This window comes from Salvelinus alpinus, chromosome 15 (genome assembly GCF_045679555.1).
Source record: "Salvelinus alpinus chromosome 15, SLU_Salpinus.1, whole genome shotgun sequence".
In the NCBI taxonomy this organism is placed as follows: Eukaryota; Metazoa; Chordata; class Actinopteri; order Salmoniformes; family Salmonidae; genus Salvelinus; species Salvelinus alpinus.
In genome coordinates this window covers 7,689,569-7,708,420 of record NC_092100.1, presented here as the reverse complement: position 1 = coordinate 7,708,420, position 18,852 = coordinate 7,689,569, and the positions used below count along the sequence as shown (strand labels likewise).

The window sequence follows — 18,852 nt, the reverse complement described above, 5'->3', positions numbered from 1 at the left end:
TTTTTTTTTTATATGCGTTTTGATATTGCCTATAGGGTGGAAAATTACTGGGACCATGGCTAGCAAGTGAGTTGCGTCACATACGCCTAAAATCAGTACGTGCGGACAGAAGCCAGTGGGTGGGGGCCGGATAGAAAGCCAGTGGGTGGGGGCTGGATAGAAAGCCAGTGGGTGGGGGCCGGACAGAAAGCCAGTGGGTGGGGGCTTGGACAGAAAGCCATTGGGTGGGGACCGGACAGAAAGCCAGTGGGTGGGGGCCGGACAGAAAGCCATTGGGTGGGGACCGGACAGAAAGCCAGTGGGTGGGGGCCGGATAGAAAGCCAGTGGGTGGGGGCCGGACAGAAAGCCAGTGGGTGGGGGCCGGACAGAAAGCCAGTGGGTGGGGGCCGGACAGAAAGCCAGTGGGTGGGGGCCGGACAGAAAGCCAGTGGGTGGGGGCCGGACAGAAAGCCAGTGGGTGGGGGCCGGACAGAAAGCCAGTGGGTGGGGGCCGGACAGAAAGACAGTGGGTGGGGGCCGGACAGAAAGCCAGTGGGTAGGGGCCGGACAGAAAGCCAGTGGGTAGGGGCCGGACAGAAAGCCAGTGGGTAGGGGCCGGACAGAAAGCCAGTGGGTAGGGGCCGGACAGAAAGCCAGTGGGTGGGGGCCGGACAGAAAGTCAGTGGGTGGGGGCCGGACAGAAAGCCAGTGGGTAGGGGCCGGACAGAAAGCCAGTGGGTAGGGGCCGGACAGAAAGCCAGTGGGTAGGGGCCGGACAGAAAGCCAGTGGGTAGGGGCCGGACAGAAAGCCAGTGGGTGGGGGCCGGACAGAAAGCCAGTGGGTAGGGGCCGGACAGAAAGCCAGTGGGTAGGGGCCGGACAGAAAGCCAGTGGGTAGGGGCCGGACAGAAAGCCAGTGGGTGGGGGCTGGACAGAAAGTCAACATTATTTCCCAGCACTGAACCGTGATTGGTCCTGTAAGTCGCTCTGGATAAGAGCGTCTACTAAATGATTACAATGTAAATGTGTCTGTGGGTGGCACCAACTCTGACTAGTCATTTTGAACTGCCGACTTCTAAGGAATTGCCCTGGCGGCCTATAGACATCACATCAAAAGAAAATAAAAAAAATAAAACACGAGATGGTGAAGTAGCAGCAGCAGGAAATGACATCACCCTACAACGACAATGAACACTTTTTGGAAATATACACTCTTAGAAAAAAGGGTTCCAAAAGTGGTTCTTCGCCTGTTCCCATAGCAGACCCCTTTTTGGTTCCATGTAGAACCCACTGTGGAAAGGGTTCTACATGGAACTAAAAATTGTTTTTCAAAAGGTTCTCCTATACGGACTGCCAAAGAAGCACTTTAGGTACTAGAAAGCACAGTTTTTTCCCCTAAGAGTGTACTGCAAGGTACCAGGTCATCTTTTTATAGCAAGACAAGATTACAGTTAAGGTGCAAAGACTGTAAAGCTAATGTAGCCCATTGGTAATCTAGGCTACTGCAATGCAACATTTACGTGAAAGAGAAGCATCTTGTTATTTCTAGAATATCATTTATCAGTAAAGTAGATGGCTAACTCTCACTCGCTTCAAAACAAAGCCGGTTTCATTAATCTCTGATCAAAAGAACACTTCTGTTTTGAAGTTCAATAGGAAACCGTTATTGATCGAGGTGATTTCTAATACTCATTGAAAAGGGAATACACATTAAAGGTGTTTCACAATTGCTAAATGTAAACAAAACTGGAGACATGTTTGTCATTCTTGGACAAAAGAGTGTAGGAGCGATTGCTAAATAAAGTAAACAACTTTACCTGGGTATCTAGCCACCATTAATCTCTTTGCTAACAAACGTAATGCTGTAACAAAAACTGTCTACGTGAATGTTTGCTTTTTAATGTTTGTGAAGTCTACTACTTTCCAAAGTTGTTTGCTGTGACTATGGACAATAAAGCTATTGTAAAGTTATATCCGCTGTAGATGGATCATTTTTAAATATGTTATTAGACCATTAACAGATATAGCTCATTAACCTTTACGGACCAAATAATGACGATCCACGTTCGAAAATGTATATAATAAATAATCAAACCTACAAGCAATAGACTACTATTATTATGGTGGGAGATTATAATACTGTTTTAAATACCTCAATGGACCGTAAAGGAAATCACACTGCAAACTATCACCCTCATTCTCTAAAGGAAATCACAAATATCATGGATATATTGGAATTAGTGGATATATGGAGGCTTAAATATCCTGACCTAGTGAGATATACATTGTGGAAGCTCAATCAAGCTAGTCGTCTTGACAACTTTCTTATGTCATTCTTGTTGGCACTAAAAGTTTTTAAGGAAGTGTTGATAGGGGACAGAATGCGGTCAGACCATCAGATAATTGGCATATACATTACTGTTACTGAATTTCCACATGGGCGAGGATATTGGAAATTTAATCAAAGCCTATTGGATGACAACAGGACAGAAACATTTATAACTGACTTTTTCCAGACATAACATAGGTACAGCAGATCCCCTTATTGTTGGACTTCGCTGTCCGTGAGACGAGAACAACATGCTCTCGTGTTTGTCTATAAAGCACTTCTGAATAAACTACCTTCTTATTCATCACTCATCAACATTACAATTAGAATTCTTAAAACCAGGTCTCAAGCATGGATTACACTTGAGGCCCATGCGATTTCCACAGAGTTGGGTATGGCTGCCTTTTCCTGTTACGCTCCTTGCCTATGGAATAGGCTATTCATAGCTGACTTTAAAAAGGCTTTTGATAAAGTACGACTGGAGTTTATATTTAAATTCCTGGAACATTTCAATTTTGGAGAATCTCTTATAATATGGGTTAAAGTCATGTATAGTAACCCTAGCTGTAATATAGTAAACAATGGCTACTTCTCAGAAAGTTTTAAACTGTCAAGAGGAGTAAAACAAGGTTGTCCACTATCAGTATGTCTATTTATTAATGCCATCGAAATGTTAGCTATTAAAATCAGATCCAACAATAATATCAAGGGGTTAAAAATCCAGGGTTTAAAAACAAAGGTGTCATTGTACGCTGATGATTCATTCATTTATTTTATATCCACAATTTGGATCCCTCTGCAGCCTCATAGAGGATCTAGAAACTTCTTCGTACCTCTCTGGATTACAACCAAATTATGATATTATGTATTATTATGATATTACGTACTGGATCACAAAAAAATACATGATTCCATATGTTTTATTTCATAGTTTTGATGTCTTCACTATTACTCTACCATGTAGAAAATAGTAAAAATAAAGATAAACCCTTGAATGAGTAGGTGTTCTAAAACTTTTTTCTGGTAGTGTTGGTACCAGTCAAAAGTTTAGACACACCTACTCGTTCAAGGGTTTTTCTATTTTAAAAAAAATATATTTTCTACATTGTAGAATAATACTGAAGACACAAAAACAATGAAATCATGTAGTTACCAAAAAAGTGTTAAACAAATATATTTTAGATTCTTCAAAGTAGCCACCCTTTGCCTTGATGACAGCTTTGCACACTCTGGCATTCTCTCAACCAGCTTCACCTGGAATGCTTTTCCAACAGTCTTGAAGGAGCTCCAACATATGCTGAGCACTTGTTGGCTGCTTTTCCTTCACTCTGCGGTCCAACTCATCCCAAACCATCTGAAATGGGTTGAGGTCGGGTGATTGTGGAGGCCAGGTCATCTGATGCAACACTCCAACACTCTCCTGCTTGGTCAAATAGCCCTTACACAGCCTGGAGGTGTGTTGGGTCTTCGTCCTGTTGAAAAAGTCCCACTATGCGCAAACCAGATGGGATGGTGTATTGCTGCAGAATGCTGTGGTAGCCATGCTGGTAAAGTGTGCCTTGAATTCTAAATAAATCACTGACAGTGTCACCAACAAAGCACACCCACAGCATCACACCTCCTCCTCCATGCTTCATGGTGGGAACCACACATGCGGAGATCATCTGTTCACCTACTCCGCGTTTTACAAAGACATGGCGGTTGGAACCAAAAATCTCAAATTTGGACTCATCACACCAACGGACAGATTTCCACCAGTCTAATGTTCATTGCTCGTGTTTCTTGGCCCAAGCAAGTCTCTTCATCTGATTGGTGTCCTTTAGTAGTGGTTTCTTTAAAGCAATTCGACCATGAAGGCCTGATTCACGCAGTCTCCTCTGAACAGTTGATGTTGAGATGTGTCTGTTACTTGAACTCTGTGAAGCATTTATTTGGGCTGCAATTTCTGAGGCTGGTAACTCTAATGAACTTATCCTCTGCAGCAGAGGTAACTCTGGGTCTTTCTGTCCTGTGGTGGTCCTCATGAGAGCCAGTTCCATCACAGCGCTTGATGGTTTTTGAGACTGCACTTGAAGAAACTTTCAACGTTTTTGAAATGTTCTGCATTGACTGACATTCATGTCCTGAAGTAATGATGGACTGTTGTTTCTCTTTGCATATTTGAGCTGTTCTTGCCATAATATGGACTTGGTCTTTCACTAAATAGGGCTATCTTCTGTATACCAACCCTACCTTGTCACAACACAACTGATTGGCTCAAACGCATTAAGGAAAGAGCACACCTTTTAATTGAAATGCATTCCAGGTGATTACCTCATGAAGCTGGTTAAGATAATGCCAATAGTGTGCAAAGCTGGCATCAAGGCAAAAGGTGACTACTTTGAAGAATCTAAAATCTAAAATATATTTTGATTTGTTGAATACATTTTTGGTACGTACACTTTAAGTCAGAAGTTTACATACACTTTAGCCAAATACATTTAAACTCAGTTTTTTCACAATTCCTGACATTTAATCCAAGTAAAAATTCCCTGTCTTAGGTCAGTTAGGATCACCACTTTATTTTAAGAAGGTGAAATGTCAGAATAATATTAGAGATAATTATTTCTTTCAGCTTTTATTTCTTTCATCACATTCCCAGAGGGTCAGAAGTTTACATACACTCAATTAGTATTTGGTAGCATTGCCTTTAAATTGTTTCACTTGGGTCAAATGTTTTGGGTAGCCTTCCACAAGCTTCCCACAATAAGTTGGGTGAATTTTGACCCATTCCTCCTGGCAGAGCTGGTGTAACTGAGTCAGGATTGTAGGCCTCCTTGCTCGCACATGCGTTTTAAGTTCAGCCCACAAATTTTCTATAGGATTGAGGTCAGGGCTTTGTGATGGCCACTCCAATACCTTGAATTTGTTGTCCTTAAGCCATTTTGCCACAACTTTGGAAGTACGCTCGGGGTCATTGTCCATTTGGAAGACCCATTTGTGACCAAGCTTTAACTTCCTGACTGCTGTCTTGAGATGTTGCTTCAATATATCCACATAATTTTACTGCCTCATGATGCCATCTATTTAGTGAAGTTCACCAGCCCCTCTTGCAGCAAAGCACCCTCACAACATGATGCTGCCACCCCCGTCCTTCACGGTTGGGATGGTGTTCTTCGGCTTGCAAGCCTCCCCCTTTTTCCTCCAAACATAATGATGGTCATTATGGCCAAACAGTTCTATTTTTGTTTCATCAGACCAGAGGACATTTCTCCAAAAAATACGATCTTCATCCCCATGTGCAGTTGCAAACCGTAGTCTGGCTTTTTTTATGGCTGTTTTGGAGCAGTGGCTTCTTCCTTGCTGAGCGGCCTTTCAGGTTATGTCGATATAGGACTCGTTTTACTGTGGATATAGATACTTTTGTATCTGTTTCCTCCAGCATCTTCACAAGGTCCTTTGCTGTTGTTCTGGGATTGATTTGCACTTTTCGCACCAAAGTACGTTCATCTCAAGGAGACAGAACGCGTCTCCTTCCTGAGCGGTATGATGGCTGCGTGGTCCAATGGTGTTTATACTTGCGTACTATTATCTGTACAGATGAACATGGTACTTCAGGCATTTGGAAATTGCTCCGAAGGATGAACCAGACTTGTGGAAGTCTACTTTTTTTCCCTGAGGTCTTGGCTGATTTCTTTTGATTTTCCCATGCTGTCAAGCAAAGAAGCACTGAGTTTGAAGGTAGGCCTTGAAATACATCCACAGGTGCACCCCCAATTGACTCAAATTATGTCAATTAGGCTATCAGAAGCTTCTAAAGCCATGACATAATTTTCAGGAATTTTCCAAGCTGTATAAAAGGCACAATCAACTTAGTGTATGTAAACTTCTGACCCACTGGAATTGTGATACAGTGAATTATAAGTGAAATAATCTGCCTGTAAACAATTGTTGGAAAAATTGCTTGTGTCATGCACATAGTAGATGTCCTAACCGACTTGCCAAAACTGTAGTTTGTTAATAAGAAATTTGTGGAGTGGTTGAAAAACAAGTTTTAATGACTCCAGCCTAAGTGTATGTACTTCCGACTTCAACTGTACATGATTCCATGTCTTATTTCATAGTTTTGATGTCTTCACTATTATTCTACATGTATGTAGAAAATAGTACAAATAAAGAAAAACCCTTGAACAAGTAGGTGTTTCCAAACTTTTGACTTGTACTGTATATTTGCAAAAAAATATATATGGGTGATTGGAAATGATGCAGACAATTACATTGATAGAAGCAACAATCTATCTGCACTATTAAAGTTCATCTACCCCCTAAATAAATAAAAATATGTTATATCCGCTGTCTGCACGCACACACACACGTCCATGCTGACAAAGAAAAAGATACAGTTTCACCTACCCATGGAGTGGTGCAGGGATTCGCTCGTGCTGGGCCGGCTGCCGGAGCGGGTGGGGGGGCGGGAGCTGTAGCGGGACGGGGGCAGGCTGTCCACGCTCCTCTGTCTGCTCAAAGGGTACCCTACCTCACCCCTGTCGCCCTCGCTGCCTCCTCGGAAGTCCCTACAAACCACACACAATCAATAACAACATCGGGGTAAGGACACTGGACTCAACTGATTTTCTTAGTATTAGACCATTTCACAGAACAGGATACTGTCTTAGTCACATTTAGACTTCTTCATTGGTTGAAATACCTCATGTTGTTATTATCTGCAGATCTTTTAGACAGAATATGTTGCAGCTGCTTTAACACCATTCTTATCCCCAGGTCTCTGTCCCTCCAGACCGCAAGTAAGGTGTCATTCATTGTAATAGCCTGATCCCAGATCCGCTGGTGCCGTCTTGCCTACTTGGAGTTGGATAGCACAAACAGTTCTGGGACCAGGCTATTGTTACAACACTCAATTTAGAGAATCCCAAGAGTAACAGACAGTGTGTCTCTCAAGTGCTTTGGCTTACAACTGCTGGCCTCTGCCCTGACAATAACAATGCACCACTTGACCATACTTTCTCCTCTGATTTGTCATCGCTAGTCCTGGGAAGCACTGGCACTTAGGCCTGGAAACAATGGACTGACAGAATCCTAAACCTCCTAAACTCTAGCAGAGGCCGTTGTTGTCGCCCGGCTGATTCAGCCAGTGATTCAGCTGGTTATTCAGTGCGTTATTGAGCGGGTTATCCAGTGCGTTATTGAGCGGGTTATCCAGTGCGTTATTGAGCGGGTTATCCAGTGCGTTATTGAGCGGGTTATCCTGTGCGTTATTGAGCGGGTTATTCAGTGCGTTATTGAGCGGGTTATCCAGTGCGTTATTGAGCGGGTTATTCAGTGCGTTATTGAGCGGGTTATTCAGTGCGTTATTGAGCGGGTTATTCAGTGCGTTATTGAGCGGGTTATTCAGTGCGTTATTGAGCGGGTTATTCAGTGCGTTATTGAGCGGGTTATTCAGTGCGTTATTGAGCGGGTTATCCAGTGCGTTATTGAGCGGGTTATTCAGTGCGTTATTGAGCGGGTTATTCAGTGCGTTATTGAGCGGGTTATTCAGTGCGTTATTGAGCGGGTTATCCAGTGCGTTATTGAGCGGGTTATCCAGTGCGTTATTGAGCGGGTTATTCAGTGCGTTATTGAGCGGGTTATCCAGTGCGTTATTGAGCGGGTTATCCAGTGCGTTATTGAGCGGGTTATCCAGTGCGTTATTGAGCGGGTTATCCAGTGCGTTATTGAGCGGGTTATTCAGTGCGTTATTGAGCGGGTTATTCAGTGCGTTATTGAGCGGGTTATTCAGTGCGCTATTGAGCGGGTTATTCAGTGCGTTATTGAGCGGGTTATCCAGTGCGTTATTGAGCGGGTTATCCAGTGCGTTATTGAGCGGGTTATTCAGTGCGTTATTGAGCGGGTTATCCAGTGCGTTATTGAGCTGGTTATTCAGTGCGTTATTGAGCGGGTTATTGAGCGGGTTATTCAGCGAGTCCAACGGGGGAACAATGACGGTGCAGAACCAGAGCCCTGAGGACCTAGACATCCAGGGAGGGAGGTAGACATCCAGGGAGGGAGGTAGACATCCAGGGAGGGAGGTAGACATCCAGGGAGGGAGGTAGACATCCAGGGAGGGAGGTAGACATCCAGGGAGGGAGTTAGACATCCAGGGAGGGAGGTAGACATCCAGGGAGGGAGGTAGACATCCTGCTAGCCGTTTGATTCAGGCTGGCTGACCTCCTTTTGGCACTGTTGACTGACTGGATTACCCCCCACTATCATAACAACAGCCACACTGTCACGTCGGTATGAAGGATCAGGGAGACAGGCGCAGGAATGCCTAATAGGGGTTTTTATTTCCCGAATTACAGGACCCGATGCAGCTGCCGAAGTTGCGTCGTTGTCGGACGGGCCAGTTGCCACTGCCGTAGTCACGCCGGCGTTGGACGGACCAGTTGCACCGGCGTCGGACGGACCAGTTGTGGCAGTGTCGGACGGGCCAGTTGCAGCTGCTGAAGTTGCGTTGTCGGACGGACCGGTTGTGGCAGTGTCGGACGGGCCAGTTGCAGCTGCTGAAGTTGCGTTGTCGGACGGACCGGTTGTGGCAGTGTCGGACGGGCCAGTTGCAGCTGCTGAAGTTGCGTTGTCGGACGGACCAGTTGTGGCGACGTCGGACGGCCCAGTTGCAGCTGCTGAAGTTGCGGCGGTGCCGGACGGACCAGTCGCATCGTCGTCGGACGGGCCAATCCCGCTGTCTCCCTTAATGGTAGATTATTCTGTCACGCTGGTATGACGGGATCGGGAGACAGGCGCAGGAATGCGTAATATATATATATTTTTTTTTACAACACGCGTGGCGTGTAAAGACCAAACAAACACGTATACGAAACACAGTGTTGAAACCCAAACAAAAGAGCGAGGAGTACCTGGAATAAATAACACTAGAGCACAATGATTATCACACGGCACGAGACCCATAATCATCTACACAATATACGTGGCACGAAAGCTAAAACAACACAGCACGGGTACTCACACGACCAACAGATATTGGAACAATAATCAACAGGACAATGGTGAACAAAGGGCACATTTATACAAATACAATCAGTGGGAATGGGGACCAGTTGTGCGCAATGACACAGTTCCGGAGGGATCCGTGGCACATCTTGGCCATGTTCTGTTATAATCTCCACCCGGCACAGCCAGAAGAGGACTGGCCACCCCTCATAGCCTGGTTCCTCTCTAGGTTTCTTCCTATGTTTTGGCCTTTCTAGGGAGTTTTTCCTAGCCACTGTGCTTCTACACCTGCATTGCTTGCTGTTTGGGGTTTTAGGCTGGGTTTCTGTACAGCACTTTGAGATATCAGCTGATGTACGAAGGGCTATATAAATAAATTTGATTTGATTTGATCCGTGACACACTCATACAGTAACACATAGCCTGGGTACCAGTCTGTTTCTGCTATCATTCCACTCCTTACCAGTCGTTGTCATGCAAAACAATGACACAAGTGGAATTTTAGCAAAACAGGTTCGGGATTTCAGGCTACGTAACACATTCAGTAACCCATTCAGTAACAGATACAGTAACCCATAAGTAAACATTCAGTAACCCATTCAGTAACACATGTAAACATTCAGTAACCCATTCAGTAACACATGTAAACATTCAGTAACCCATTCAGTAACCCATTCAGTAACCCATCCAGTAACATATTCAGTAACCCATTCAGTAACACATACAGTAACATATACAGTAACATATTCAGTAACCCATTCAGTAACACATACAGTAACATATACAGTAACCCATTCAGTAACACATGTAAACATTTCGTAACACATACAGTCACCCATTCAGTAATACATACAGTAACCCATTCAGTAACATATACAGTAACACACACAAGTAAACATTCAGTAACACATTCAGTAACACATTCAGTAACATATAAGTAAACATTCAGTAACACATTCACTAACCCATTCAGTAACCTATTTTTTATTTTTTTATTTCACCTTTATTTAACCAGGTAGGCTAGTTGAGAACGAGTTCTCATTTACAACTGCGACCTGGCCATGATAAAGCAAAGCAGTGCGGCACATACAACAACACAGAGTTACACATGGAATAAACAAAAATACAGTCAATAACACAGTAGAACAAATATATTTACAGCATGTGCAAATGAGGTAAGATAAGGGAGGTAAGGCAATAAATAGGCCATGGTGGCGAAGTAATTACAATATACCAAGTAAACACTGGAGTGGAGTAACCCATACAGTAACACATACAGTAACACAGACATTAACACATACAGTAACCCATTCAGTAACACATAAGTAAACATTCAGTAATACATACAGTAACCCATTCAGTAACATACAGTGGGGCAAAAAAGTATTTAGTCAGCCACCAATTGTGCAAGTTCTCCCACTTAAAAAGATGAGAGAGGCCTGTAATTTTCATCATAGGTACACTTCAACTATGACAGACAAAATGAGAAAAAAAAATCCAGAAAATCACATTTATTTGCAAATTATGGTAGAAAATAAGTATTTGGTCACCTACAAACAAGCAAGATTTCTGGCTCTCACAGACCTGTAACTTCTTCTTTAAGAGGCTCCTCTGTCCTCCACTCGTTACCTGTATTAATGGCACCTGTTTGAACTTGTTATCAGTATAAAAGACCTGTCCACAACCTCAAACAGTCACACTCCAAACTCCACTATGGCCAAGACCAAAGAGCTGTCAAAGGACACCAGAAACAAAATTGTAGACCTGCACCAGGCTGGGAAGACTGAATCTGCAATAGGTAAGCAGCTTGGTCTGAAGAAATCAACTGTGGGAGCAATTATTAGGAAATGGAAGACATACAAGACCACTGATAATCTCCCTCGATCTGGGGCTCCACGCAAGATCTCACCCTGTGGGGTCAAAATGATCACAAGAACGGTGAGCAAAAATCCCAGAACCACATGGGGGGACCTAGTGAATGACCTGCAGAGAGCTGGGACCAAAGTAACAAAGCCTACCATCAGTAACACACTATGCCGCCAGGGACTCAAATCCTGCAGTGCCAGGCGTGTCCCCCTGTTTAAGCCAGTACATGTCCAGGCCAGTCTGAAGTTTGCTAGAGAGCATTTGGATGATCCAGAAGAAGATTGGGAGAATGTCATATGGTCAGATGAAACCAAAATAAAACATTTTGGTAAAAACTCAACTCGTCGCGTTTGGAGGACAAAGAATGCTGAGTTGCATCCAAAGAACACCATACCTACTGTGAAGCATGGGGGTGGAAACATCATGCTTTGGGGCTGTTTTTCTGCAAAGGGAACAGGACGACTGATCCGTGTAAAGGAAAGAATGAATGGGGCCATGTATCGTGAGATTTTGAGTGAAAACCTCCTTCCATCAGCAAGGGCATTGAAGATTAAACGTGGCTGGGTCTTTCAGCATGACAATGATCCCAAACACACCGCCCGGGCAACGAAGGAGTGGCTTCGTAAGAAGCATTTCAAGGTCCTGGAGTGGCCTAGCCAGTCTCCAGATCTCAACCCCATAGAAAATCTTTGGAGGGAGTTGAAAGTCCGTGTTGCCCAGCAACAGCCCCAAAACATCACTGCTCTAGAGGAGATCTGCATGGAGGAATGGGCCAAAATACCAGCAACAGTGTTTGAAAACCTTGTGAAGACTTACAGAAAACGTTTGACCTCTGTCATTGCCAACAAAGGGTATATAACAAAGTATTGAGATAAACTTTTGTTATTGACCAAATACTTATTTTCCACCATAATTTGCAAATAAATTCATTAAAAATCCTACAATGTGATTTTCTGGATTTTTTTTCTCATTTTGTCTGTCATAGTTGAAGTGTACCTATGATGAAAATTACAGGCCTCTCTCATCTTTTTAAGTGGGAGAACTTGCACAATTGGTGGCTGACTAAATACCTTTTTGCCCCACTGTATAAGTAAACATTCAGTAACCCATACAGTAACCCATACAGTAACACATACAGTAACACATACATAGTATACTGACAGTAGAAAACAGCCAACAGGTGCATACACTAGTAGTAAGTAGCGGGAATGACTCATAAGATCAGGAGCCTTTCTGTGGCGTGAGGCAGCTTGATGGACAGGACGCTCGTCTACCACAGGGCCTTAACTCTTAATGCTGAGTGTAAAGCAGATAAGGCATCGGGAACCGTTTGTAGTCTTTAGTATGACTCATAGAGGGTCGAACTCTCAACCTTCCAATCTCAAGCTAGACTCTCTAACATACATTGGTACACTACCAATTATCCATTAGCAATACTTTTGCGGCTAGTCTGACGTTATCTCTCTCTCTCAAATCACTCTAAGCACCTTTGCTAATAGCAATTTTTTAGTGTTTACATAAGTTGATACGTTGTATTGCAAGGTGTCTGTCTACCTCCCCGGGGGCCTTATTCTGCCAATGCCTTGTGTCATGTTTTTGCTTTGTCCCCCCTGTTGATATTGAGGTATTTATCAAGCAATGTCAGGTTACTTTGTCAGTATATGTTACTTTGGTTACAGTGCCGTGTCCACTTTCAGATTTTTTATACTGAATGTTATCAGATCTTCAACCAAAACCTAATATTACATAAAGGGAACCTGAGTTTTACAAATAACACCCCCCAAAAAATATACTTTTATTTATTTAACAAAGTTATGCAACACCCAATTCCCCTGTTCAAAAGTAATTGCCCGATAACGCTCAATAACTGGTTGTGCCACCTTTAGCTGCAATGACTCCAGCCAACTGCTTCCTGTAGTTGTTGATCAGTCTCTCATGTCGCTGTGGAAGAATTTTGGCCCGCTTTTGCAAGCAGAACTGCTTTAACTCAGCGACATTTGTGGATTTTCAAGCATGAACTGTACGTTTCAATTCCTGCCACAACATCTCAATTGGGATTATATCTGGACTTTGACTTGTTGCTTTTCAACCATTTTCATGTAGACTTGATTGTGTGTTTTGGATCATTGTCTTTCTACATGACCCAGCTGCGCTTCAGCTTCAGCTCACAGACGGATGGCTTGACATTCTCCTGTAGAATTATCTGATACAGAGCAGAATTCATGGTTCCTTCTATTAAGACAAGTCGTCCAGGTACTGAGGCAGCAAAGCATCCCCAAACCATACCACCACCATGCTGACCCCAAACCATCACACTACCACCACCATGCTGACCCCAAACCATCACACTACCACCACCATGCTGACCCCAAATCATCACGCCACCACCACCACGCTGGACCGTTGGTATGAGGTTCTTACTGTGGAATGGAGTGTTTGGTTTTTGCCAGACATAATGGGACCCATCTCGTCGCTGAGTTAAAGCACTTCTGCATGGAAGAATGGGCCAAAATTCCTCCACAGCGACGTGAGAGACTGATCAACAACAACAGAAAGCGTTTTGTAACGGTTTTGACTTAAGGTTACTATTTGTTCAGGGGTGCCAGATAGGTCGTGGCTACCAGAGAAAATATAGATTTTTCCTTTTTGTTTGTGAGGGAATGAGTTTGAATAGCAAAGAACCCAACTCTCCACCACCCTCTAATGGCGCCTGAAACATCACCACACTGAGGTCCTCAAGGACGTAAATTCACTATTTTCTCCTCTGGTTAACACTGTAGCTTGTGGGTGAGAGTGCTCACTGAGCTCTGTTAGCTTGTGGGTGAGAGTGCTCACTGAGCTCTGTTAGCTTGTGGGTGAGAGTGCTCACTGAGCTCTGTTAGCTTGTGGGTGAGAGTGCTCACTGAGCTCTGTTAGCTTGTGAGTGAGAGTGCTCACTGAGCTCTGTTAGCTTGTGAGTGAGAGTGCTCACTGAGCTCTGTTAGCTTGTGGGTGAGAGTGCTCACTGAGCTCTGTTAGCTTGTGGGTGAGAGTGCTCACTGAGCTCTGTTAGCTTGTGAGTGAGAGTGCTCACTGAGCTCTGTTAGCTTGTGAGTGAGAGTGCTCACTGAGCTCTGTTAGCTTGTGGGTGAGAGTGCTCACTGAGCTCTGTTAGCTTGTGAGTGAGAGTGCTCACTGAGCTCTGTTAGCTTGTGGGTGAGAGTGCTCACTGAGCTCTGTTAGCTTGTGGGTGAGAGTGCTCACTGAGCTCTGTTAGCTTGTGGGTGAGAGTGCTCACTGAGCTCTGTTAGCTTGTGGGTGAGAGTGCTCACTGAGCTCTGTTAGCTTGTGGGTGAGAGTGCTCACTGAGCTCTGTTAGCTTGTGAGTGAGAGTGCTCACTGAGCTCTGTTAGCTTGTGGGTGAGAGTGCTCACTGAGCTCTGTTAGCTTGTGAGTGAGAGTGCTCACTGAGCTCTGTTAGCTTGTGGGTGAGAGTGCTCACTGAGCTCTGTTAGCTTGTGAGTGAGAGTGCTCACTGAGCTCTGTTAGCTTGTGGGTGAGAGTGCTCACTGAGCTCTGTTAGCTTGTGGGTGAGAGTGCTCACTGAGCTCTGTTAGCTTGTGGGTGAGAGTGCTCACTGAGCTCTGTTAGCTTGTGGGTGAGAGTGCTCACTGAGCTCTGTTAGCTTGTGGGTGAGAGTGCTCACTGAGCTCTGTTAGCTTGTGAGTGAGAGTGCTCACTGAGCTCTGTTAGCTTGTGAGTGAGAGTGCTCACTGAGCTCTGTTAGCTTGTGAGTGAGAGTGCTCACTGAGCTCTGTTAGCTTGTGAGTGAGAGTGCTCACTGAGCTCTGTTAGCTTGTGAGTGAGAGTGCTCACTGAGCTCTGTTAGCTTGTGAGTGAGAGTGCTCAGTGAGTCTCCGAATTCCATTGTGCTCTGTTGTTACTCTTCACTCAGACGTCTGAACTTACGGTGGATTAGAGTTTGGAGATGTTGTTGAGTCAGACGAATATCAAGTATGTCACCTTGAAGTTGTAAGACTACAACCTCTGTAGAGAAACCAGAAGAAGGAGGAAGGTTGGGTGTCAGAGGGAGGGCTAGCTCAGAACTTCAACACAGGTCCATGCCAATAAGAGAGTCAGTCACTGGTTACACCTCCTGTGTTTCAAACCGAGCACTTTTTGACTTGAAGTCACGTACCTCGGGCCTAAAAAGAGTCCAGTTTGTTAAATGAGTTCAAGTGAACTCAAGTGAACTCAGTTACACAATGTTTGTTCATTCATAAAGTGATGCTTAAAAAACGGTATTATTCATACAAGGGCGTCATTGTAAATAAGAACTGGTTCTTAACTGACTTGCCTAGTTAAATAAAGGTTAAATAAAAATAAATACAATCAGATTGCAATAAACTCCCATTCCACACACAATAAATGTTATCAGAAATCTCAGGAGTCATCACCTACAACTGAACACATAAACCTACACGGTATAAATCACACAACTGAGACGGAGATAGGATTGGATCCGATCCTGGTTAATCTTGCGATACGGCTACAATACACACTTTTAAATACAACAAAACAAACGGCTTAAAAGGAGGTGACACAACCAGTTATTGGGTGTAAAAAGGGGCAATTACTTTTTCACACAGGGGCACTGGGTGCTGTACAACTTTGAAATAAGTAGGTTGCTTTATCTAATATTAGATTTTGGTTTAAGATCTGATAATTATTCAGTATCAAAAAATATGCAAAAGTAGAAGAAAAAAAATCAGAAAAGGGGGCCAATTGTTTTTTTTGTTTTTTACAGCACTTATGAATGTGTCATAAACACTTTGAATGACTTTTAGCCCTGGTTGTTGCCCAGTATTCTATTGGTCGTCTTTGTATTTTCATGGCCCCTTCAAAGTACTTTCCCTGACAGATAAATGTCAGTTCCATTTTAAACACTAGGCTAATTCACTGTTCCTAAAGCAGAGAATTCACTTGGATGGAGCAGTGTATTGGCACTTTGTTGCTATATTTGTTGACTGTCTGTCACTGCTATTGGGTCATTTATTTGTTCTTAGGATGGCCTCATGGAATACTTAACAAAAGACCCAAATATGAGTTATCACCTCCGGGTATTGTCTGACACCACTCTGACGTTCTGAGGGACACCAATACATTAGTTATCCACTGCGGTATTGTCTGACACCCCTCTGACGTTCTGAGGGACACCAATACATTAGATATCCACTGTGGTATCGTCTGACACCACTCTGACGTTCTGAGGGACACCAATACATTAGTTATCCACTGTGGTATCGTCTGACACCACTCTGACGTTCTGAGGGACACCAATACATTAGTTATCCACTGCGGTATCGTCTGACACCACTCTGACGTTCTGAGGGACACCAATACATTAGTTCTCCACTGCGGTATTGTCTGACACCACTCTGACATTCTGAGGGACACCAATACATTAGTTATCCACTGTGGTATTGTCTGACACCACTCTGACGTTCTGAGGGACACCAATACATTAGTTATCCACTGCGGTATTGTCTGACCCCACTCTGACGTTCTGAGGGCCACCAATACATTAGTTATCCACTGCGGTATCGTCTGACACCACTCTGACGTTCTGAGGGACACCAATACATTAGTTATCCACTGCGGTATCGTCTGACACCACTCTGACGTTCTGAGGGACACCCATACATTAGTTATCCACTGTGGTATCGTCTGACACCACTCTGACGTTCTGAGGGACACCCATACATTAGTTATCCACTGTGGTATCGTCTGACACCACTCTGACGTTCTGAGGGACACCAATACATTAGTTATCCACTGTGGTATCGTCTGACACCACTCTGACGTTCTGAGGGACACCAATACATTAGTTATCCACTGTGGTATCGTCTGACACCACTCTGACGTTCTGAGGGACACCAATACATTAGTTATCCACTGCGGTATCGTCTGACACCACTCTGACGTTCTGAGGGACACCAATACATTAGTTCTCCACTGCGGTATTGTCTGACACCACTCTGACATTCTGAGGGACACCAATACATTAGTTATCCACTGTGGTATTGTCTGACACCACTCTGACGTTCTGAGGGACACCAATACATTAGTTATCCACTGCGGTATTGTCTGACCCCACTCTGACGTTCTGAGGGCCACCAATACATTAGTTATCCACTGCGGTATCGTCTGACACCACTCTGACGTTCTGAGGGACACCAATACATTAGTTATCCACTGCGGTATCGTCTGACACCACTCTGACGTTCTGAGGGACACCCATACATTAGTTATCCACTGTGGTATCGTCTGACACCACTCTGACGTTCTGAGGGACACCAATACATTAGTTATCCACTGTGGTATCGTCTGACACCACTCTGACGTTCTGAGGGACACCAATACATCAGGCTGTAACATTAGCCCTCCCTATTCACTGGGTACTGGCAAATACTGTATTGACCACGGGGTCGGCAGCATCCGATACTAAGAGCCTCTAGTCCAGAATGCATTGCTTCATGTTGTGCGTATACAGTATATGTGTGCATGTGTGTACTACTTGCATGATGTGTGTGTTTCGGTGGGAGCTGGGCGTTACGGGTCGCTGCAGGGGTTCATCGACACTCCGTCCAAGAGGAGCTGCCGATCTCCTCTTCACCCTCGCCGCCATGTTGGTCATGATCTGGACACACACACACAATTAAAATCACACGCCAACGGCAATGTGCCAAACACACATCATGTTCCCACAGGACAAGGTGCCATAATAACTGGTCCCAGATCTGTTCAGTGTAGCATTGTGTGTGTGTGTGTGTGTGTGTGTGTGTGTGTGTGTGTGTGTGTGTGTGTGTGTGTGTGTGTGTGTGTGTGTGTGTGTGTGTGTGTGTCTCTCACCCCCAGGTACTCTGTGGTCAGTAGTGTCTCTCCGGACAACTCTCTGGGCTGCAGCTGAAGCACTTCCTCTTTGTCCAGGTCCGTCTCTATCGCGTCTTCCTGTTAACAAACACAGGACACGGTCATCATAGAACCACATCCTTTTCCTAATTTTACTGAAGATAACAGGAATTGATCCCAACCCTGATAGATCCACACCAGGGTTGTGTTCATTTGGCACCAAACATAAGAAAACAGCCTGAAACAGGGGCGGACTACATGGACTAGTCCAATAAGAAACAGTCATTTTCCGTTGCAAAACGTTTTCTGTTGCATGCCTTAATGAACACGACCCATCTGAGAATAGCATGACATAAGATTGTACTGAGAGAGAAGTGAAGTCTGTAAGATAGCTGTGAGACCATGGAGAGAGAAGGGAAGTCCGTGAGATAGCTGTGAGACCATGGAGAGAGAAGGGAAGTCCATGAGATAGCTGTGAGACCATGGAGAGAAGGGAAGTCCGTGAGATAGCTGTGAGACCCCATGGAGAGAGAAGTGAAGTCCATGAGATAGCTGTGAGACCATGGAGAGAGAAGGGAAGTCCGTGAGATAGCTGTGAGACCCCATAGAGAGAGACGTGAAGTCCGTGAGATAGCTGTGAGACCATGGAGAGAGAAAGGAAGTCTGTGAGATAGCTGTGAGACCCCATGGAGAGAGAAGTGAAGTCTGTGAGATAGCTGTGAGACCATGGTGAGAGAAAGGAAGTCCGTGAGATAGCTGTGAGACCATGGAGAGAGAAGTGAAGTCTGTGGGATAACTG

The 18,852-nt window shown here is 44.4% G+C and overlaps 1 protein-coding gene across 4 annotated transcripts in view; it reads right to left on the bottom strand.

The window, feature by feature from the left end:
- The window catches only part of LOC139539422 (lisH domain-containing protein ARMC9), a 113,303-nt gene that overhangs the window by 31,778 nt on the left and 62,673 nt on the right, over positions 1–18,852 (bottom strand). For all 4 annotated transcript variants that reach the window (XM_071342373.1, XM_071342375.1, XM_071342371.1 and 1 more), the window contains 3 exons: positions 18,054–18,152; positions 17,723–17,841; positions 6,702–6,862 (listed from right to left, as the gene is read on the bottom strand). In XM_071342373.1, coding sequence (XP_071198474.1) covers positions 6,702–6,862; positions 17,723–17,841; positions 18,054–18,152 — 379 coding nt within the window. The remainder of the gene's footprint in view (positions 1–6,701; positions 6,863–17,722; positions 17,842–18,053; positions 18,153–18,852) is intronic.